The sequence below is a fragment of the Triturus cristatus genome, chromosome 3_1 (genome assembly GCF_964204655.1).
Source record: "Triturus cristatus chromosome 3_1, aTriCri1.1, whole genome shotgun sequence".
Taxonomy (NCBI): domain Eukaryota; kingdom Metazoa; phylum Chordata; class Amphibia; order Caudata; family Salamandridae; genus Triturus; species Triturus cristatus.
In genome coordinates this window covers 716,120,385-716,143,774 of record NC_140583.1, presented here as the reverse complement: position 1 = coordinate 716,143,774, position 23,390 = coordinate 716,120,385, and the positions used below count along the sequence as shown (strand labels likewise).

General features: G+C 41.8%; 1 protein-coding gene across 2 annotated transcripts in view; it reads left to right on the top strand.

Annotated features, from left to right (window-relative positions):
* Nucleotides 1–317: 317 nt before the first annotated feature.
* The window catches only part of LOC146860839 (synaptotagmin-1-like), a 343,159-nt gene continuing 320,086 nt past the window's right edge, over nucleotides 318–23,390 (top strand). For both annotated transcript variants that reach the window (XM_085644802.1, XM_085644805.1), the window contains exon 1: nucleotides 318–579. In XM_085644802.1, the coding sequence (XP_085500928.1) occupies nucleotides 489–579 (91 nt within the window). In that variant the 5' untranslated portion in view covers nucleotides 318–488. The remainder of the gene's footprint in view (nucleotides 580–23,390) is intronic.

The following is a 23,390-nucleotide window of genomic DNA, read 5'->3' as shown; positions in this document are numbered from 1 at the left end:
GAATGAGCTAACGTGCACCATGCCAGAGAGTTTGCCTACCCTAGTCTCAATAAAGCGGCCGGCATCAGCAGACGCTGGTCCCAAAAACGCAAAACACGTGCTTTTGCGGATCAAACGTTCCAAGGAACAGGAAGCTGTGACGGCATTGTCGTCTGTCTTCTTGCACTTCCTGCTTCTGAAGTTGCTGCCTAGCTTTACATTTGCATACAAACAATAGCGCCCTCGTGCGTGTCACCATGGCGGGTGTCCAAGGATTAAACATTATCCAGGTGTGGCGAGCCTCTGCCTTCATGTCAGAGGTGAGCTCGCGGCGCTGTCCCTTGCAGGAGGATATCTCACATCCATGCAGGGGCACTCGCCTGTCTGAGCCACAAAGAGTTTACACATAACTATTCTAAACCATCTCAAGAACTCCTGTTGGCTTGTGTCAATATGACGCGTCCTTTGTCTTTACAGAGGCGGCGTGGAACTTGTTTTTCTGGTGCAGCATGCCAGGGGCTCAGTGCCTCGGAAGGCACCCGCTAGTCTGCACAGCTACCTCACATCTCCAGCTGCTGTTCACAAGGAGGCACGGACCAGGTACGTCTTTAACTTTTGGCCGACTTTGTTTGCTATGTTGGACCAGCGATTCCTTTGCCAAAAGAAAGCGTCTTTATGAAGCTGTGATAAATGCAAAATTATATATTATTGTGAGCGTCTGGTCAGTCTGCCTAAAGATCGGCGGAGTATCCCGGAGAGACAAGTTGTCTCCCACTGCTACGGACACGGTGACTTGGCAAGGGAAGGGGAAACGTGTCATTAACAGAATGTCTACTGTCCACAGAACCAGAGTTTTCAATGTATTTTGTGGCACATTATGACAGGAAGAAAGACTGGCCCATGAGAAACCAAACCTGCCCTCTACTGTGTGGTATACTATACTGTGAAGAAATACAATGAGGGGCGGGGGTGGGGGTGTCTGAAACAGCACTGCATCTGATCTCTGTCCTCCGCTGCATGGAGTGTTATGGTGAGAAGGTGGTCGAAGGGACCGCAGCAACTCACTTCAGTCCACCTCTGCATGGTACGAGGTATACTGTGTTTGTTTTAAAATTCTTTTGATTAGCATTTTGCTAGAAATCCCATACAATGAACAAACAACATCGTCGACACCTCGGGGAGAATTTGGGGAAGGGAAGTGGAAAAAGGAGTCGCATTAGGAGCAGTATATGAGGCCTCGTCGCGAAGACCACTGCATAGTATATTCGCAAAAAATATCTTTCACAACACATACTACAGCCTTTACAAACATATATTAAACATAGACAGATCCTGACAGAGCAGTTATAGCCACATGCACAGTAGTCAAGAAGTAGGAGAGGTGGATGTAGTGTTGTGGGCCCTGGGCCCACATGCTACTAAAATGAGTGACACAGAGGCAGTGGATATACTGGTTAGCTGGCCACAGCCCACATGCTACTAAAATGAGTGACACAGAGGCAGTGGATATACTGGTTAGCTGGCCACAGCCCACATGCTACTAAAATGAGTGACACAGAGGCAGTGAATATACTGGTTAGCTGCCCACAAGCACGTGCACCCGGGCCCTTTTATTTGTAGGGTCACGTCACTCATGACGCCTGTGGTGGATGGGTATCGGGTGCAAGTGGGTCTAGTCCTCGAGGGAGTGGCTGGCACTACAAGTGCCTGCTGAGACACTAGTGCTTGTCCAGCACAACACTACATTGCTGCCAAACTTTATTAAAACAAAACAAACACCAGTTCAACCTGTGGTAGTAAACAACAATAAAATAAACACCACAGGGTCATCAGCCTCTAGAAATGTGCAGTGGCAAAACAGCAGACATGGGGCCGATAACTCAGACTGCAGCAGGACATCTTCGCTTGCTCTCATAATTTAACCTGAGTGTCCCAGGACATAAATGCAGGAGGCATCAGCCGCACTGGCAGTATACAAGTGGAAACATGTCCTTTGGTCTGAAGCTGCATCACTCCACTGATGTTGAGGATGATCTGTGGTAGGACCTAACAGTTCATAAAACAGGGTGCCTCATGAGCAGGGTTGGAGTCTATGGTGAAGGTTCACGACGGTGTTGCTTGATCGACTGAAGTTTCCGTTAGACAACCTCGCCTTATCCTGGAATCTGTTGTTGGGGCAATATCAAGTTCAACTCTCGTGCCTGGGGAAAGCCACTTGTCTGGCTTGCCACAGGCCTTCTTGCGGGGCTGTGCTAGAGCTGCGTGTGTGCCTACGTGGAGGCAGCTAGATATTACTGAGGAACCAATGCCTAGTTGCTCTTGGTCAAGACGTGCTTTCTCTACCGGAATCTGGATGCAAGCTAGGTTAGCAGGTTCTTCTTGTCAGCTGGTATGGCAATATGTAGGACTCCAGTCCACAAGTTCGGTACTCTAGGGATGGGAGTGTTTGACGCACTTGACATGGACTGGCGTGATGGCGTTGCCAGATGTGTGGTAAATCTGAATGACCTTTCATGCAGCGCTAAAACCCAGGTAACGGGGAAACAACCCGTACCAGTATCCTCCCTGCGTCACAGACCCAACATCACACTAACTCACTCACACATGCAGTCATTGGTGGGGCCCATAACACCAACACTCACACGTTACTTTCACACCGGTCTGTACACACAGGAGGAATGAATGATTCAAGCGCCGAACATGTGAGGGGAACACCTTATAACCTATAGGGAAGGAAAGGTCATTTACAAAATATACATTAACGCCCTTTCGCCTACAGATCCTTAATCCTAAACATCAAGGCACTCCTCCCACTTCGGTCAATGGACCAAATTAGTTGGATTGGTTGATGGTGATTTAGAACCAGCTAAAACACATTTAAGACTCCAGAATCTGTCCCTTAAATAAAAACTCACAACTCATGAATTCTCGTTAATCAATAATTGTTTATCTAAATTTCATAATGATTGAATTCACATTTGTCTCATCAAAGTAGTGGAAAATGTATCAAATGTTTAGTAAACGCAGAACGTCATATTGACCTAATCTGGCTATTTGGAGTCCTCTAATTCATTGGCTCTGCATAATCAAATTTGCAGTCAGTCGTCCAAAAGCAGGCCAAATCTCAAAGTTCTCTGCTCAGCACGCTATAGTCCCAAAGATCGGCAAAGGGCCAAAGACGTGCAAGCATCTATCATTGTCCATAGACTTAAGAAAGGTTTGCAGTCATCAGATAATCCAGCGGCATCCGGACCCTCTAAGAATCAGGAAAACGCAGCGCCCTCTCTATTCTACTACGCATTTTTATAATAAAATGAAGCAAAGATGCTAAAAATTAAATTTTTAGGACAGTCGTGATTGGCTGGTTGAGATCGTCCGATCTCAGATTTTTAGGTTGTCAGTTGAGTTCGAGGGGTGAGGTCACAAGTTAGTTCAGAAGTCAGCTCGTTCCGGTTTATTGTGAGGTCGATTGTACTCGGTCTTGGCTGATTTCCCACTGTGTCCTTGTGCGGGTACATGTAAATGTAAATTTGATACTTGTATAGCGCACTACTCACCCGCAAGGGTCTCAAGGCGCTTGTATGAATACCGTTGTGGAACCCATCCTGGCTTTCCCTGTGAGGCGTCCACTCCTGGGCACCCCCAAGGTGGAGGCCAGGCATCCTTAGCGTTGTGGGGGCCGTTGTGAACATAGGTCATGACGAGGTTTAGGAGATTTCTTGCGCAAGCGCAGCTCACTCCGCGCCTCGTGGGACAGTGGCCACTTCGTCGTGTAGCGTCAGCGGCCATCTTTGATTTAGGCCCAAATGCCAACTTAAGCGAAACAAACACAAAAGAGTAATTAATATGTAGAAATAATACATCTAATGTTAACCCCTTACTAATCCCTCTATGTGCTTGTATTTATCGAGCGTATAGCAACATTTAAAGCAATTATATTCACCCTTTTGGTCCTCTTCTCGGGCAACATTAGAAGACATTACAAAGCAACATATATCATGCAATATTCTAATTTCTACATATACTACTTGTTAGTATGCGTACGGATTTTAGTCATAAAGGTTATTTAGCCATGCAACATGCAAATCCCACGTGTAATTCGAATAATAATAATGTTGATTAATAAACATGCAAACTCATTTAATAATATTATAGTTAATAGATTATATAATTAGTATTTTCATGCAGAATAGGGGAGGTATACAAAATGTTGTACTACCCGCTCCATCAATCCCCCCTTTGGTGATTTTATCACCACACCATTAACATTTTGTATCAATTTGTCAAGAAAGCGAAATTCATTCTTTGTTTTGATTCACATCTCTGTTTCCCCAATTTCTTCTCTTCTTGCTGTTTTATACATACTGTCTTTCATTTCTTCTAATTCTACTTCTTCAAACTCTCTCTCTTGTTTCTTATTCTGTCTTCTTTTCAAATTTTCTCTTTTTAACCTTTTCTGTATTTTCTTTCTTTTATGACATAAACATCCTAATCTTAAAAATAATACTCTAAAGATCACACATGTTAATGGAAATAGGATTCTATCTATAAATGTACCACCTTAGTTTAACAGGAAATCTTTAATAGAAGAAAGTTTCTTCCCAAACTTTTCCCAAACAACCTCCAGTGGTGTAATTTCCTCATGCAATTCAGTTACATTTTTAATGTAGATCTTTAGATCTTTACTTTCGTCCGGAATGTAAGTACAACAATGTTGAACTTTCAGCATTCCACAGACTCCACCCTCTTTTGACAATATTATATCAAGGGCAAGTCGATTTTGCATTACCATGGCACGCATGGCAACCATTTCAGTATTTACCAATAAAAATCCTCCAGCGGTGCTTGTTGACAAGCGATCCATTACTTTTGATAGTTTTCTAATTTTGTGTGCATTCAGAGATATTCCCACTGCTGGTATCAATGCTCCAAAAATGTCTCCCACAATTTCTGACCAAGATTCTCTTTTTCTACGTGTTAGTAGACTACCTAACTTATGTACACCATCTTCTCCTCTTCCCATGTGGAATATCTTTGGGAAAACCAGACCTACATAACATGTGCCATACCAATGGTCTGGCAACCGATAATATGCTTGTTCCCGCAGATAAAATATAACCCAGGAAAAACTGGATCATTTCCTCCTTTAAATCCCCATCCACCCATGATTCGGTATGTATCATGGCACTCACTGTTACCTACAAAGTAATTATCATATGCAGTTTGATTCCTTCTAATACACAACTTTCCTTTCTGAGGCCAATCTAAAGCCATAGTTGGACTAGCTTCTCCCTTCAATTGTTTTTCCATTTCAACATCCCAGACTGTCTTTTCCTCTTTTGCCTCAGATGCTTTCTTTTGCATTTTCAAACTCCTTTCTTCAACCATATCCAAGAACGTCCTTTCCTCTTTCTTTAAACTGCAAGTCAAATTATTTCTAAATATATATTCTAATGTTAATTCTTTAGTTTTTAAGAAAAATTCACCTAACACCTTTGCAGGCTTTACTTTATTCAATTTGTTAATTGGTGGTACTTGTGAAAATATATTATCTACATCTGAAAAATAATATTCTAATTTCCCTATCTTGTAAAACAGACTAGCTATTACACTACATGTTATTCTATATGTTACTGGAAGGGGATGGTAGGTCACTCCCTCCGATACAGATGCAGGTAGCTGCATGCAAATGTAGCAGTCCCTCACTTCCATTGTCTTTACATATTCATACAGTAGTTTCGAAAACACATTGTTAGAGAAATCATTTATGGACCTATCTTTATGTAGATAATTACTATCTATTTTAGTCAGATATACTTTCTGAATCTTTTCTATATTAGTTTTATTCTCACTATGTCCTTCTATTGTTTCTAAGGTAATCTTAAATGATATCATCAAAGCTAATACACTCCATAGAAGCATTAATAATCCTGTACAACAACAACACATTTTAAACCATCGTTTTAGAAATACACATTTAGCTTTTCTACTTTCTATGTTTGCCATTTTCGTAAAAATGATCAGTGTCTTTTGACTTAGCCTCTTCTACTTCACAACTAGTTTTGTCTAACCCAAGGCTCTAAGCACCTACTTGGTTCTATCAGTTATGTCTTTCCCTGTATTCTATTTTCTTTCCATTAGAAGCACTTTTTGTCTTATGCAGTTTGGCATTTGATCGTCTTTCACTTTTCTCTCATAATCTTGATACAGAACTTCCTGAACATCCGTCTCTTCTCCAATATCGGACAAGATAACTCTCAGGATTTCCGATTCTTCGTCTTCCTCAACCACTTCCGGTACAGTCACCTCTGGATTTTCTTGGCTATCCGCCTCTTCTTTTATTTCAGGCAGGGCCACATATGACCATTCTGGCGACTTATACTTCTGGTTGGGCTTTCTCGTTCTTTTGTTTTCCTCTGCTGTAGCTATTTTCTAATTTTTCAATTTTTCTTGACTTGATACTTCATTCACCTGCTCTGCTCTTGGTGAATTCACTCGTGTCAGTCGATATCTTAATCTCTTTATCTTGTTGGGCCAGATTTCATCTCTTGCTGGTCTTTTCGATTTATTTCCTTTATCATTCTTTTCAGCTCTCCATGCTCTTTTTATCAAGGCTTCGGCCTTCTGGTACTTCTTCATCACTTTCCTCTGATTCTGTTTCAACTTGCTTTTTGCTTTCAGCTGTTCTTCTTTCCACCACTTCTTTTATTTTCCCTACTTCTGTCCCTCCTCGTGGTTCTTGCACACAATCTTCCTGCTGACTAATTGTCCCTTCCTCTAACTGGATGCTCGAATTCCCTACAACTTCCCGGAGGTCTTCCGCAAGAATCTTTCCCTCTCTTTCTGGATCTGGCACCTGTTCATCTACTTTTGTTATTTCAGGTGGAATTTCTCTCAGCTTTTCATCAGGAACTTCCTTATCAACAATTTCTTTGATTGTCTCTTCACTGCTTTTCTCTTTTCTCCAATGTACCTGTGCTTGTTCAGTCTCTGAGTCATCAGAAATCTGTAATTTTCTTCTCAAGGGAATATTTTCTGGGGCAACGATCAAACTTGGTTCTGACTCCCCCCTTTCAGGATTTTCTCTTGTTCTTGTTTCTTCAGCATCCGATTCAGAACTAGTCTCGGACTCCTCAAAATATTCTCCTTCTTTGTTATCCACTGGATTTGAGATTCTCAGTGTGTGACTAGCATGAATCCAGTTCTTGATCCCAGCACACTTCACAGCTGTTGTTGTAGTCAAAATCACTTGTCGTGGTTTTCCCCAACGTGGGACCAGACAGTTCCTTCTTCTGTGTACTTTAATTCTCAGGAAAAATACCAAAGGGGGGGAGTAGAGAGGGATATCTGGATAGAATCTACCTCCTGTATAACTTTTAATAAACAATGTGATTCTACCCTATATATATGAAAAATATTTAGTATTTTTTTTATTTTGGTGATGTGAAATAGGGTGTGTTTTAGTGATCCATGAAATGTCATGGAAAAGCACTAAGTGTTTTTAAAATACCCCTCACACACTATGAATCCCATAGTGTCATGCTTCATCATAGGAGTCTTCCCGTCCCTCTACGGGGCGGGGCGTGCTACAACCTGCGGATACGCGGGAGCACTGTTGTTATGAAAAAATAATAGGCTATATGTGGTGAGGGAGTGAGAGTGGTAGGGTTAGTGAAAATTACAAAAAAATAATTAAAAATTCCCTGGCTAGTAGAAAAAACTATTTTATTCATTTCTCTGGCTGGGAACATTAAGAATGGGGATGTGTAGGGGGTGTGTCTTAATGCGATACCCCCTACTGGGTCAACATGTTTCGTAAGCAGCCCCCACTGCTTTACTCATCAGGACCGAATATGATCCCTACTGCACTCACAATATAAAACTAGTTTATATGTATTGTATGCCTATTATTCAAAAACCAAACCACAAAAAATGTATAGGTCTGGAGAAAGTTTATAAGGGTACATTGACCCCTGTAAATATTAACCAACTTGGAATCTGAGAAGATAAGAAAAAACAATATAGACAACCATATGATTGTTTCATAAACACATCAACATACTGTGGAATCACTTAATTAGATTGAATCTCGTGATATATTTTTCTTTTGATATATTTTTCTCAGTGGCAGCGCGGGTATTTTATTCTCAAACCCGTGGACAACTGCCCATAGATTGCGAAGTATAATGACAGGTTTGTTTGAAAATGTGTACTTCATTAGACAGGAAACGACAATCACACACATACCTCAAAAAACACACTGTTTAGTTTGTAAAAGTCATCAATTATTCATTCGTAAAGACAGACATACCAAGAGAAATGAGATCATTGGAGATCATTCTTGCCCCTTAATAGTTAAACAAAATGCACCATTATGTGAAACAGCTTGGTACATACACTATTTGGAGTAATAATCGGGCGTCTTGAGCTTGCACTGGAGGGAAGGATGCCTCGAATAAACACTGTTGGTAAAGTGGGAAAAGCACGTAGTGTCAGCTTTCAGCGATCGCGCCACCTCATTGTAGGCAGGATCGCAAAAATATCAGTGCATCGGGTAAGCGTGCCTGGTTTAAAGACTTGGCATAGTCTTACTCACATGATAAAAGGATCTTTCCACGCCTCTGTATGCCTTCGTGCTGCTCCGTGGATGCCAATACGGGCGTAAGCGCTGAGTATTTAACTGGTTTGTAAACAGGATTGCGCGGGAAAACGCTCCTCTATGATAGACTAGAGCGCAGAGCTGCTTCAAAATGGCTGCCTGTTTTGTGCCAAGATGTGGAATTGAAAGGCATCACTTCCTGTTGTCCCCCATGACCGTGAAGTAAGTAATAAAAATGGTAATAAAAATGGGCATGGAGCGAGAGATTGCTCATTATGTATCTAAATGTGGAACCAGAAAGAAATAATTTGAAAAGTGGAACTGGAAAAATTTAAAATGAATTGCTGGTGTTACGCGTGAAACATGGAAATGAAAAAAAAAAAAAAAAAAGGGGCGTTGCCCTTGAGATTCAGGCAAAAATAATGGCTGAGGAAAAATTATATAAACAAAATGTTCCAGTTAGTACCTAGTGCCAAGATGTGGTATTGAAAGGCATTGCTTCTTGTTGTTTGCGATGACCGTGATGCCAAATAGAGATTGCTTAAAAATAAATGCTCATTATGTATCTAAAATGCGGAACCAGAAAAAAAGGGGGGATGATTTAAAATTAATTACTGGGGTTGGGCGTGAAACATGGAAATGAAAAACAGGGCATTGCCTTGGAGGTTCGGGCAAAACAATGGCTGAGGAAGACTTCAATAAGCAAAAATACCAGTTAGTACCTAGGATTGTTAAGTGGTCGTTCATTCCCCACAAAGATCAGCGGGGGACCTCGTGGTTCTTCTCGTGAGAGGAAAAGTAATGATTGTGCCTGAAACATTAAAAAAGTCTCCAAAAAATAGTCTTAAAAATGTCTTTTTAGATGTCTTAAAAAAGTAAGACTCGAGTCTTTTTGAAGATCCTTTTAGTTCATCGTTCTAATATGGGCCACGGCGCTTGGCTGTCTGATATGTGTGGATGCTCCTCCACAGGGTTATCTGACGTTATTAAGACAGTCAGTAAGCTATGACATGAAAGGATAATTGGTAGTCTCTAGTTGGGGGTAACATGATGTAAGCATGGAGTGAAACTGTCTGGCTAATCATATGGTCAAAGCTGACCCCATGGAATTTCATCGTTCAGGCCTGTGATGTTAGTCTTTAGATGGAACACCCATCTTTGTTCTTTTTCAAAAAGGTACCTTTCATTTGGGACTTGTTCAATCACTGTCCAGGATATATCTTCTGGTGTATGGCCTAGTTCTATGAAATGTGATGCCATTTTTGTTGTGCTTTTTTTGCCCCTGATGTTGCTTTTATGTTCTCCTATCCTTGTTTTCACTGGTCGTGTTGTCATACCTATATATTCAAATAGAAGTCTGTAATTTTCTTCTCAAGGGAATATTTTCTGGGGCAACGATCAAACTTGGTTCTGACTCCCCCCTTTCAGGATTTTCTCTTGTTCTTGTTTCTTCAGCATCCGATTCAGAACTAGTCTCGGACTCCTCAAAATATTCTCCTTCTTTGTTATCCACTGGATTTGGGATTCTCAGTGTGTGACTAGCATGAATCCAGTTCTTGATCCCAGCACACTTCACAGCTGTTGTTGTAGTCAAAATCACTTGTCGTGGGTTTCCCCAACGTGGGACCAGACAGTTCCTTCCTCTGTGTACTTTAATTGTCACCCAGTCTCCTGGGCTCAGATCATGAGCTTGCTTCTTTTCAAGGGTGGTGGCATCCGATCCAACCTGATGAAACACAGAATGAACTGCGTTAGCCAGCCCCTTACAGTAATCCAACACCAAGTCATCAGTTATAGGCAACAGCTTGTTGACTGGTATGAATACTTGACGCATTGCTCTTCCCATGATAATTTCTTGGGGGCTCAAACCTGTGTTCCTATCTGGAATAGATCTAATAGTCATGACTACTAGAGGCAAGACATCAGGCCATTTCAAACCTGTGGCTAAACACATTTTTCCCAATCGGTTTTTAATAGTGCCATGTATTTGTTCCACCACACCAGAAGCCTCTGGGCGATAGGCACAATGTAGTTTCTGTTGTACATTTAATGCTTCACAAATGAACTTCATGATCTCATTATGGAAATGCTTCCCTCTATCTGACTCAATTGTAACTGGGAACCCGAATCTAGGGATGAATTCCCTCAAAAGCAGTTTTGCTACTGTAATTCCATCACGCCTTCTTGTGGGGTATGCTTCTACCCATCTAGAAAACAAACAGACCATTACTAGAACATACCTCAACTTGTTACAGGAAGGCATTTCAATGAAGTCAATCTGCATTCTGGTGAAAGGCCCTCCTTCTCGACCTATCGTTCCTAGACTTACCACTGTTTTCCTTCCAGGATTGAACTGCTGACATATAAGGCATCTTTGACAAAGGCTCTCAGCTACAAGTCTAAATTTTGCATTGTACCATGTTTACTTGAAGGACCTAATCATCGCGTCTCTCCCTAGGTGTCCTTGTCCATGATACATCCGTGCCATGGCAGACACCATGCTATCTGGCATGACTGGTCTTCCATCTCGATAAACCTACACATGATCTTTTTCTCTTGGTGCACATCAAAACACACAAGATGATGGACGGAATGTTGCACATTGGCAAAACATTCACCCCCAGTCACAGATCTGGGTTTAATCCATCGTTATTTTGCTCACCACGCCACCCCAATTCAGACATGGCCATATGCAAATCAGTCTTGACCCTGTGCCTCATGGGAACACTCCAGCCCGAACTGCCAAGCCATGTCTTCCCTGGACCAGAATCAAGCATCCTAGGACCGGTTTCGGGGTTTCACCCCTCTTCAGCCAGGATAGCTTGACTCCAGTGGCGTAGTGAGCACATCCTGCTTTTACCCACTGTCTCATTTCCTCATCTCATGCTTCTTCCTGCAATTGCCTCACTTCTTCCCAGGTACTCATAATGTTAGTAAACAGTAGGGGGAAAGAACTCATTTCCCTTTCTTTAGCCCTGTTGATCGAGTTCTGATTACGAGCACAATATTGAGCTATATTGTTGGCATACTTATTACCAACTGCGACATAATCTCCCGTCTGAACGTGGGCAGCACACTTCACAACGGCCAATTGCTTAGGCAGCTGTATCGCCTCAAGCAACTTCCCAACCACTTCAGCATTCTTTATAGGAGTTCCACTTGAAGTCAGAAATCCTCTCTGTAGCCATATCTGGCCGAAATCATGCACAACACCAAAGCCATACTGACTATCAGTTATCACAGTCACTCTCACATTCTTTCCCAACTTGCATGCTCCAGTTAAGGCTACAAGTTCAGCAACCTGGGCTGATTTTACTCCCTTCAGGTAAGATGCTTCCATTACTGCTGCAACCGTACATACTGCATAAGCTGCACTTAGAATTCCTTTGTCTGTTCTCAAGCATGACCCGTCCACAAACATCACAAAGTCACTTTCTGACAAAGGTACATCTTTTATATCAGGACGTGGTTTGGTACAAAAATCGAGTACATCCAAACAATCATGATCCACTTCCTCCCTGACTTCAACATTCTCAGCATCAGGCAGTAACGTTGAAGGATTCACATTCAAGTATCTCACAAGGCTCACATTCATTGCACCTAACCTGACCTTCTCATATTTAGTCAGCCGACTATGTGTCATGAACTGAGTGCGGCTCCTTGTTAAAAGGATTGCCACATCATGAGGTACAAACACTCGCACAGGATATCCCATCACAATTCCTTCACTCTGTTCCAGACTCTTACAAGTAGCAGCTTCTCAATTTTCCATGTTTATGTATTAGTACCGAGAGTGCACATCCATTCCTCTCACTGCAGTGCAGCTCGAACTCCTTCTCATAATCAAGCATTCCTAATGCTGGCGCTTCACACAAACTGTCTCTCAATTTTTTAAAAGCTGCTAGTTCTTCCCTATTTAAGTCAATGGGGTCTTTTACATCACTTCTCGTCAGGCGTACCAAAGGTTTTGCGATCAGGGAAAAGTTGCTTATCCACTGACGACAATATCCAACCATTCCAAGAAACATTCTCAACTCTCTTTGCGTCATTGGAGCTCTCATTCCTTTTATTATCTTGATCCTGTCTGTAGTTATATTTCTCAGTCCTTTTTCAATTTTGTGACCTAAATATTGTACTTCTTTCTGACAAAATTGCAATTTCGATGGGGATACCTTAAGTCCTCCATCTGCCAAATGATTTAGCAATGCTATGGTGTCCATTACACAAGCTTCTCGAGTCTTTGATGCCACAAGCAGGTCATCAATATATTGAATTAACACTGAGTTCTCGGGCATTTCTAAGTCTTCCAAGGACTTTTTCAATATTTGATTAAATATCAAGGGGCTTTCTGTATACCCCTGTGGGTTTCGGCACCAAGTCAAAATACGTTTGCCAAAACGAAACGCAAAAATGTGTTGGCTATCATGGTGCAACGGGATGGAAAAGAAAGCATGACATAGATCAATCACTGTATACCATTCTGCATCATGTGGAATCTGATACAAAATCACAGATGGATTTGGTACAAAAGGACAACATGACACAACAATTTTGTTTATCTTTCTCAAATCTTGCACTATCCTGAACTTTCCATTGGGCTTTTTCAGTCCCATAATTGGTGAATTACATGGGCTACTCATTATTTCTCTCAAGATACCTTGTTTCACCATTTTCTCGATTATGGGAGTAACTCCTTCAATTATCTCGGGTGTCAATCTATATTGAGGTACATTTGGGTAACTTATTCCTTCCTACACTGTTATTTTTACTGGATCCACATTTCTCATTAGTCATACGTCTTCTCCCGTGAAATCCCAGACTTCTGCTTTTACTGTCTGTTTCAATTCTTTTGGTAGTTCGTCAGGGTTGAATACAGCAAAGGCTTCAGTAATCTCAGTTTCCATATTAGCCATAGTCATTTTATACAGTATGTCTTCATCAGGGTTCTCAAATGCTATACCATCAAGGGTACAAAATATGGTGCAATTCATCTTGCACAGTAAGTCTCTACCTAGTAAGTCTCTACCTAACAAATTTACAGGACTTGAATCACACACGACAAAGCGGTGCATTTCAGAAAATTTCCCTATATTGACTTTTACTGGTTCTGTGAGATACGTTTTGATCTGTCTGTTGGATACTCCAACCACTTGGATTGTTTCATCCGAGAGAGGAAGATTCTTAACATCAGCTGATCTAGCAGTTGATCGAGTAGCACCAGTATCTACCAGGAAAGTAATATTTTCATCATTTAACTTTCCGTCCACAAAAGGGCCTGTCTGGTCTACGTCTAGAGTTGCGCCAAGTACGCACTCTTCTCCCTCCCTTTGGCACCGTCAATAACCTTCCTCTGACTCACTCTCATCGCCTTGTAGCCAATACTGCGAAACAGTGCTAGCGCATGGCAGCTTAGTTACCTGTTCTTCGTTGTAGAATCCTGCCTCATTGCTGTATTTCTGTGAATTTACGTTCTGTGGAAAAGGCGGTTTTGGCACCTGATTCTGTTGGGTAACAACCTGCTGCTGTTGCTGCGGTTGACCACTCACCTCTTTCTGCACCTGCGGATTCAATGATGCATTATCATTATTAGTATTAGGGGAAATTTACACTCGGATTTCCAGTGCCCTATTCTTCTGCAATTATGACATGGCCATTTCTTTTTGGCTTCTTCTATATTGAATTGTCCCTTTCCTTTTCTAGCATTAAATTTAGGTTTTGGTCCTGCACTATTTGCTTGTTCAATCAGCTGAGCTTCCTGTCTTTCTGCCACTTTTACTTGTGCCCACATAGCCTTTTCTTTTAATTTACGCTGCTTGGCCTCAATTTCATCACTAAAATACTTTGCATGTCTTAGTACTTAATCTATTTTCTTATTTTGCCAATCCACTGTATGCTGTTTTATCATCTCACTAATTTCAGGACGTAGACCATATACGAATATGTATACAAAATGACTCAAATCTTTTTCACTCAAATTTTCGTCACCACTAAACTGTTTAAAGGCAAGGATTAACCTTTCGTAGTACGCATGCACAGACTCCTTAGTTTCCTGATGAGTTCGGTCTATTCTTACCCAATCAGTCTCTTTGGGAGGTGCTTTGTTTTTCAAAAAGGTGATTACTTGTTCATATTTTTTCATTACCTCCGGATCAGGGGCACCTGTCTTTGGATCTCTTGGGTATTCTTGTGTAGACCAATTGATCATAATTTTACACTCTGTCCATAAATCTGCTGGTACTATTATGTCAAATAGACTATTTAGATCAATCCACAAAACCTTTCATAATTTTACAAACCTGTCCACTTGCCTATACCACTCGAATGGCTTTTCGCATAGTCGAGGGAAATCATTTGTAAATGACAAAATATCTTGCCTAGTCCAAGGGACATGTACATATCCTCCTCCTGGAATTTCTCTCACAGGGCATTCTGTCACTATCTTTTCTTTTTCTCTTACGGGGAAAGCTGCAAACGTTTTCTCTGAGGCATCATCTTGTTTTCGGTACCACCTACTTCTCCATTTATCCACATCTCCCCATTTTCTTAACAAAATGATTATGTCTTTAATCTGGATTATTCGTCCTGTGGTGTTCAGATTTCAATATCTTTCTCGGTAAAGTCTACTTGATAAGGTTTTTGTAAAGCTTTTACCCTTTCAATGTCTATACCCATTTTATTTGCCATTTCCTCTAGTCTTTCGTGTAGATTCTTTGCTCTCCAAGTTATACTTTTGCACAAAAATAATAATTCTTCATCCTGATATGTTTTCAACTTCTCTGTGGGGATAGTCCCTACTATTAACTCTTCCAAAACCATCCTTAGCTTGGCCACATCTATAGATTGAGATTCTCTGTCTTTTCTCTGTAAGCTCCTCAACCATTCACTTAATTCTTCTGAAGTAGGACCTACTTGGTTATCCTACTGGTTTCTCCTCATTACCTCGTTCTGAGTCTCTTGGAGTTTCTGATACGGAATCTGTAGTCATTATCAGTCTTTCAACTAAACCTGGATTTGCTGTCAAAATTTTAGGCGTACTCTGTTCTGATGTACTTACCGTTTGTCTCCATGTGTTCTCGTCTGAATTTATCCTTGACCTCTCTGTCTGTTTATTACTGTTATAAGGTACCGTTAGACAATGCTCATTATCCTTTTGTTTATCAAAAATAGGCATTACAGGACCTATGGTTACGGGAACAGTCACGGCTTCTAAGTTTTTAGTCAATTCCCTAATCTTTTCAGTTAACTCTAAAGTGTTTTTTGCTAATTCTGCAGAATTTTCACTACTCACCTTACTATCCTGTTTTCTCTCTATTTCTTTGAAAGAATTATTTCTCCCTAACTCTTGGGGTACTGGTTCAATCTTAATGTTTCGCAAAGTCTCTCTCATTGGGGCACTTGGTGTCAACATGTCAGAATCTGGTTGATACGGGGGTGGATTTTTATAAAACATGTCGTCAAGAACATCATCCTCTGTTTCATGCACTCCATACCCACCTGATTCTATATTATGTCTCTTTTCTGTACATTTTCTTCCTCTAACTTCTTCAGCATGTCTCACAGGAAATAAACCATCAGTCATATTTGCGTTTCACCATCTCCTCATTCTATCATCATGATTCTCCTGTCCATGTGACCTACCAAACATGTGTCTATACCTTCCGCCACTCCTCTGTCTTTCTCTCTCATGCATCTCATCTTCCCATTCTGTCAATGCTTCAAACTGTGTTGGTCTAGGTCTCGGTTCTAGATTCATCATTCTTTCTCTCAAATTTCTCAAAACCGCTAAATTAAATGAACCATGTTTATGGAAGTGTGAGGGAGGACACTCTGCTGTCTTCGTCCTACTGCAGGGTTGTGCTTCTGCAGTAGAGATGTAGAGGCTCTCCCTCCTGCATTTGGGCCATGCAAGGCCATTCTGCTCCTCTCTTTTCTCCAGGGAGTGCTGGGCGTATGCAGCATCTCTTTTGTTGGCATCTGGCGCGCAACCAGGCACTTCAAGTAACTTGCTTTATGACTGTGAGGGTGCCCCTGCTCTTCTCACATGCTGTGGTGGAAGATTACCACTTATGGGCATGCACTTCTTTCCCCCTTTTCCTGATAGCACAATGACACAGGGGGCAAAGTAGCAGGAAACTCGGGTACTGGTGTAGTAATGCTGCTGCAGGCAGTGCAGGATGAGCAGCATGGCATTGCAGTGCTCAGGGTCTGTCCTTATTTAAGGGCATGGAGCTGTCTCTCCCTCTGCTGCAGTATTGTTTTTAACATGCTTAGTTCTTCTGTGGGCTGGTCTTTAGCAGGGACCGTTTTTACATCACCTGTTCTGCTTCATGCCAGCCTTGAGAAGTGGGGATAACTACTAGAGGGCACTTCAACCACCACTCACTCAGGCCGGGACAGCTCTATTGAGGCAGCAGGCCTTTTCAGTTCTAAAAAACTGTGTCGTTGGAGCACTCACAGTGCTATTCAGGCAGGTGTCCTCCACTGCTGGCTGTGCATGCAATTACAGGGCCGTGCTCTGGGCTTTCACCAGGTGGTGCTGCAGCCACCATCCTCACTTGTGGTAGGCTCCTGCGGAGCTCGTGGTGAGATCGCTAGCATGCTCACTTGGTCTGAGGTATTCCACTCTTCGTGGGCTTCTATATGACCACTTCTGGTTGCTGAGGCTGGCCGGATAAAAGGAGTACCCATCACATCAACAGGTAAGAATCCTCGGTGCCGGACCACTGCCGCATGACACCGCAGCACCTTAGTTCTTTCCGCAGAGGGAGACAACGTGTAGCGCAGGGCTGGGGTATGCCAGTGTGAAACTCTATGCAGCGCTGATGCCTACTTTGAATATTATAAACCAAAACTGGGCTCTGGCTCAAAAAATCAGCTGGACTAAGCCGAATTAACCAAACCAACAACACATCTTGTCCAAACTGAGACCTATTAGACAACGATCCCTTTTCAGCAAAAACCAATCATGAAGTGAAACAGGAAAGGAAGGCTTTACGAATTGCCTATTACTCATAAAAACATTTATTACTTATTCAACATTTTTTTTTTTTGTGTGATCCGCAATAGTCCATTGCACATTTGAATTTTACAAAAAACAATACAGTTAACATACAAATATATTCAAACAAAATAAAACAAGACTGTAAATACCCTAGGGTTTTTTTTAAACTGCATTCATTCATCAAGCATTCTTGGCCAATCCATTCATACCAGCAACTGACATACACTACAAAAAACGGTCCTTATGACACCTCTCCCTTTTGAGATGAATTATTATCCAAACTTTATGTGTGTTGTGACATTTTATCTTTTTTTCATATACAGTTTAAGCACCAAACGCACATATAGGGCAGAGCTTTCAAAATGGATGTATAAAGGACCGACTGGTCGACGCGTTTCGAACCTCTATCTTTATGAGGTTCTCCTCAGGACCAACCAATTTCTGTGAAACAAAACAAGAAAACAAGAAACCTATTTAGAAAAGTGAACACAGCTTGAGAACTAACGCCAGCCTCCACCAGCGGTTTAGAACACCCACCTTACGAAAGTGTGTCAGTATGACCTTCAAAGAACTCTAAAAGCTTCAACTGGAGCTGTGAAAACAAATAGATAATTCCCACTCGTATTGTCATTCTTCCTATGATATGACAAACATAACAGACAACACAACAACTAAGTTTCATTTTTTCTCACCCTGAATTCCTCCTATAGTCTGACTCGATGTATGGGCAGATCAAATATTTCCGTCCCGACGTGGTCTCTCACTTTAACAAGTTTGCTGGGTCCTTAGTCATTTCCCTTTCGTTTCTCGTACCGTCCACTGAAACTGAAGGTCAAAAAGACGTCGCCATTAGATAAAATCGACTATTTCTATCGACGCAGTTGACTAAGATGTGAAAAAGGATCCGTATCCCGCTTACCGAAGTTTTCACTGTTGCGGCATCTCACGATCCCGTTAGTCCACGTAAGGCACGTCCAGCCCAAACCGGATGGAGTTACGATTGATTCCTCCCGGGTCAAGATGCTGCCATTGGCTCATGGGAATTGTAGTTTCTTCCAACAAAAAGGTGGGAGATGTAGTTTCCTGCTGGAGTGATGCCGACCTGGCGTTTTTTATGCATACTAGAAGGAAAGCGGCATTGCTATGATAGACGATAAACTTAGTAAAACGGAGCCTACAATGCTGCGATGGTTTAGTGGCACAATTAAACGCATAGCCTGTGAGGACAGCCAGACCTAAGGGCATCTTCATGTAATGATTGGTCTAAAGATCTCTGCTGTCTCATTAAGTCCGTTCGTTGTCGTATTAAATTTCATAATAAGAAAGGCCTCTCGTTGGCTTAAGAGCCTCTCCAAATCACCCCCACGGGGGTCTTTCTCAATTTTGGACAGCACTGTCCATTTGAAGTCATCCTCACAATGTGTTTTTGAGACCCAGTGACTTACTAGCGGAGCATTTTCCACTCTCCGTCGAATCCTCGACTTGTGCTGAGTGATGCACTGCCGAACTTCTTGATAAGTCTTTCCAATGTAGAGTTTTGGACATGGGCAAGTTACTGCATAAACGACATTCTTGGTTCTACAGTTTGTAAATGTGTTGTGTTTCCAATTAATGTTATCGAAGAAAAAGACATCTCCTTCTATGGTTTGCTCACAACACATACATGTCCCGCATTTGTGATGCCCTACGATAGGCGGCAGGGCTAGCAAACCTCTCAAAGTAGGGGTCTGCTGTTTCGGTAAAGCTGCTCTAACGATGAAATTGGCTATGCTTTTTTCTTTTTTGAACGCAAAGAGGGGTGGTGTAGAAAAGTCCTCATAGAGGTTTTTGATCAAGTGCCAGTTTGAAAGGATCAGTTTGCGAAGTTGGTGTGTGTTCGGGCAAAACGTTGTGACGCAAACTGACCTATTAACCATCTTCTTTGTTTTTTGCTCCAACAGTGTTTCCCTTGGAGTCCACCATGCTCTCTTAAGGGAGTGTTTGAGTAATTTTTTGGGATACCCCCTTTCCATTAAACGTTCTTTTAGTTTGTTAGCATGAGCAAAATATTCCTCTTTTTTTTAACAATTCCTGCGGATCCGCAGGAATTGACCGTATGGCAAATTCTGTCTCAAACTTCGAGGATGGTTGCTGGTGTAATGGAGCGCCTTATTTCTATCAGTTGATTTTCTAAAAAGTGTAGTTTCTAGCTGACCCTCCGATTCCTCCACTTTTACATCCAAAAATGTAATTGATTGATTTGATGCCGAACAGCTGAACTTGATGTCTCTCGATCGTTCATTAAGCCATCCTACAAACTCGTCTAGTAGTTGTTGTGTGCCAGACCAAATTAAAAAGATGTCATCTATGTACCGCATGTAGCTGGAAATGTTTGCTGAATACGGTTGTTGTTGTATATGAAATTGTTTTCATAAAGTCCCATGAATAGCACCGCTAATTCTGGGGTGAAAGGACACCCCATCGCCACGCCTCTTGTTTGAAAGAAAAACTGTGACTTAAATGTAAAATAGTTTTTTGACAGTGCAAATTTGGCAAGTGTCAGGATAAATTCCGTAGGAACTTGGACCGGCCGTTCTCTTTTGCCTAAGAACCACGTTAATGTCTCTAACGCTTGATCTTGGGGTATTTGGGTGTAAAGCGACACCACATCAAGTGTCACCATCAACTGGCTTTTTTTGTCAAACCTGACCGATGCTATTCTATTTAAAAAGGCTGTAGTGTCTTTAAGATGGGCAGGAATGTCACTGATGAAAGGTTTTAAGAAAAAGTCAATATATTGAGCAACTGGTTCAATAAGTGACTCACACCCCGATACGATAGGTCTGCCAGGGGGGGTCAAATTCACTCTTATGTAATTTAGGCAAAACATAAAAGACGGGCGTTCTGGGGTTCTTATTCTGTAAAAAACTCCGTTCTTTAGGGCCAACAAAACCTTGTGTGAACCCTTCCTCGATGATTAGAAAAAGTTGATTTTGTAATTCCTTGGTTGGATCCTTGGAGATTTTACGGTAACAGTCAGCATCTTCCAACTGGCGCAACACCTCTTTTGTTTAAAACAACAAAATCAGGATCAGCAAATATCAAACCAAGGGTCGCATTTTTTAGCGCGAGGCCAACGGCAGGGCAGAGGACGCCTACGTTATTCCCAACCATGGGAAATGCGAACGCGCCGACAGTATTACAGGAGCTAGTCCCCTCACCGGTGTTTAATTTGTCTGAAAAAATCCTATATGAAGCTGAATTGTCTATATTATCTAAAGGACTCAGTTTCGTGCCATCTAGACCAACCGACTTTGTTAAACTTAAACTGGAAACAATTGAGTTCTGTCGGAAAATTCGGCTTAAAACGTTTTTTCAGGATTCCCCCGATGCCACTACAACAGAGATAACAGGATTGAGGAGAAAATCTTCTTTTTGTCCATCAGGCCCAAAAATCCCCAAGGAAATCAGTACCTTTGAAAAAACCATTCTATCTGGGATACGGGCAATGGAGAAGAAAAAAGGCTATATTAAGTACAATTTAGCCAAACAAGAGAAAGATGCTTTGATGGCCCTTAAAAATGATAGATCTGTAGTGGTCAAACAGGCGGATAAAGGGGGTGCTGTGGTAATCTGGGACGTGAATAAATACAAGAAAGAGGTGTTGCGCCAGTTGGAAGATGCTGACTGTTACCGTAAAATCTCCAAGGATCCAACCAAGGAATTACAAAATCAACTTTTTCTAATCATCGAGGAAGGGTTCACACAAGGTTTTGTTGGCCCTAAAGAACGGAGTTTTTTACAGAATAAGAACCCCAGAACGCCCGTCTTTTATGTTTTGCCTAAATTACATAAGAGTGAATTTGAACCCCCTGGCAGACCTATCGTATCGGGGTGTGAGTCACTTATTGAACCAGTTGCTCAATATATTGACTTTTTCTTAAAACCTTTCATCAGTGACATTCCTGCCCATCTTAAAGACACTACAGCCTTTTTAAATAGAATAGCATCGGTCAGGTTTGACAACAAAAGCCAGTTGATGGTGACACTTGATGTGGTGTCGCTTTACACACAAATACCCCAAGATCAAGCGTTAGAGACATTAACGTGGTTCTTAGGCAAAAGAGAACGGCCGGTCCAAGTTCCTACGGAATTTATCCTGACACTTGCCAAATTTGCACTGTCAAAAAAATATTTTACATTTGAGTCACAGTTTTTCTTTCAAACAAGAGGCGTGGCGATGGGGTGTCCTTTCGCCCCAGAATTAGCGGTGCTATTCATGGGACTTTATGAAAACAATTTCATATACAACAACAACCCGTATTCAGCAAACATTTCCAGCTACATGCGGTACATAGATGACATCTTTTTAATTTGGTCTGGCACACAACAACTACTAGACGAGTTTGTAGGATGGCTTAATGAACGATCGAGAGACATCAAGTTCAGCTGTTCGGCATCAAATCAATCAATTACATTTTTGGATGTAAAAGTGGAGGAATCGGAGGGTCAGCTAGAAACTACACTTTTTAGAAAATCAACTGATAGAAATAAGGCGCTCCATTACACCAGCAACCATCCTCGAAGTTTGAGACAGAATTTGCCATACGGTCAGTTCCTGCGGATCCGCAGGAATTGTTAAAAAAAGAGGAATATTTTGCTCATGCTAACAAACTAAAAGAACGTTTAATGGAAAGGGGGTATCCAAAAAAATTACTCAAACACTCCCTTAAGAGAGCATGGTGGACTCCAAGGGAAACACTGTTGGAGCAAAAAACAAAGAAGATGGTTAATAGGTCAGTTTGCGTCACAACGTTTTGCCCGAACACACACCAACTTCGCAAACTGATCCTTTCAAACTGGCACTTGATCAAAAACCTCCATGAGGACTTTTCTACACCACCCCTCTTTGCGTTCAAAAAAGAAAAAAGCATAGCCAATTTCATCGTTAGAGCAGCTTTACCGAAACAGCAGACCCCTACTTTGAGAGGTTTGCTAGCCCTGCCGCCTATCGTAGGGCATCACAAATGCGGGACATGTATGTGTTGTGAGCAAACCATAGAAGGAGATGTCTTTTTCTTCGATAACATTAATTGGAAACACAACACATTTACAAACTGTAGAACCAAGAATGTCGTTTATGCAGTAACTTGCCCATGTCCAAAACTCTACATTGGAAAGACTTCTCAAGAAGTTCGGCAGCGCATCACTCAGCACAAGTCGAGGATTCGACGGAGAGTGGAAAATGCTCCGCTAGTAAGTCACTGGGTCTCAAAAACACATTGTGAGGATGTCTTCAAATGGACAGTGCTGTCCAAAATTGAGAAAGACCCCCGTGGGGGTGATTTGGAGAGGCTCTTGAGCCAACGAGAGGCCTTTCTTATTATGAAATTTAATACGACAACGAACGGACTTAATGAGACAGCAGAGATCTTTAGACCAATCATTACATGAAGATGCCCTTAGGTCTGGCTGTCCTCACAGGCTATGCGTTTAATTGTGCCACTAAACCATCGCAGCATTGTAGGCTCCGTTTTACTAAGTTTATCGTCTATCATAGCAATGCCGCTTTCCTTCTAGTATGCATAAAAAACGCCAGGTCGGCATCACTCCAGCAGGAAACTACATCTCCCACCTTTTTGTTGGAAGAAACTACAATTCCCATGAGCCAATGGCAGCATCTTGACCCGGGAGGAATCAATCGTAACTCCATCCGGTTTGGGCTGGACGTGCCTTACGTGGACTAACGGGATCGTGAGATGCCGCAACAGTGAAAACTTCGGTAAGCGGGATACGGATCCTTTTTCACATCTTAGTCAACTGCGTCGATAG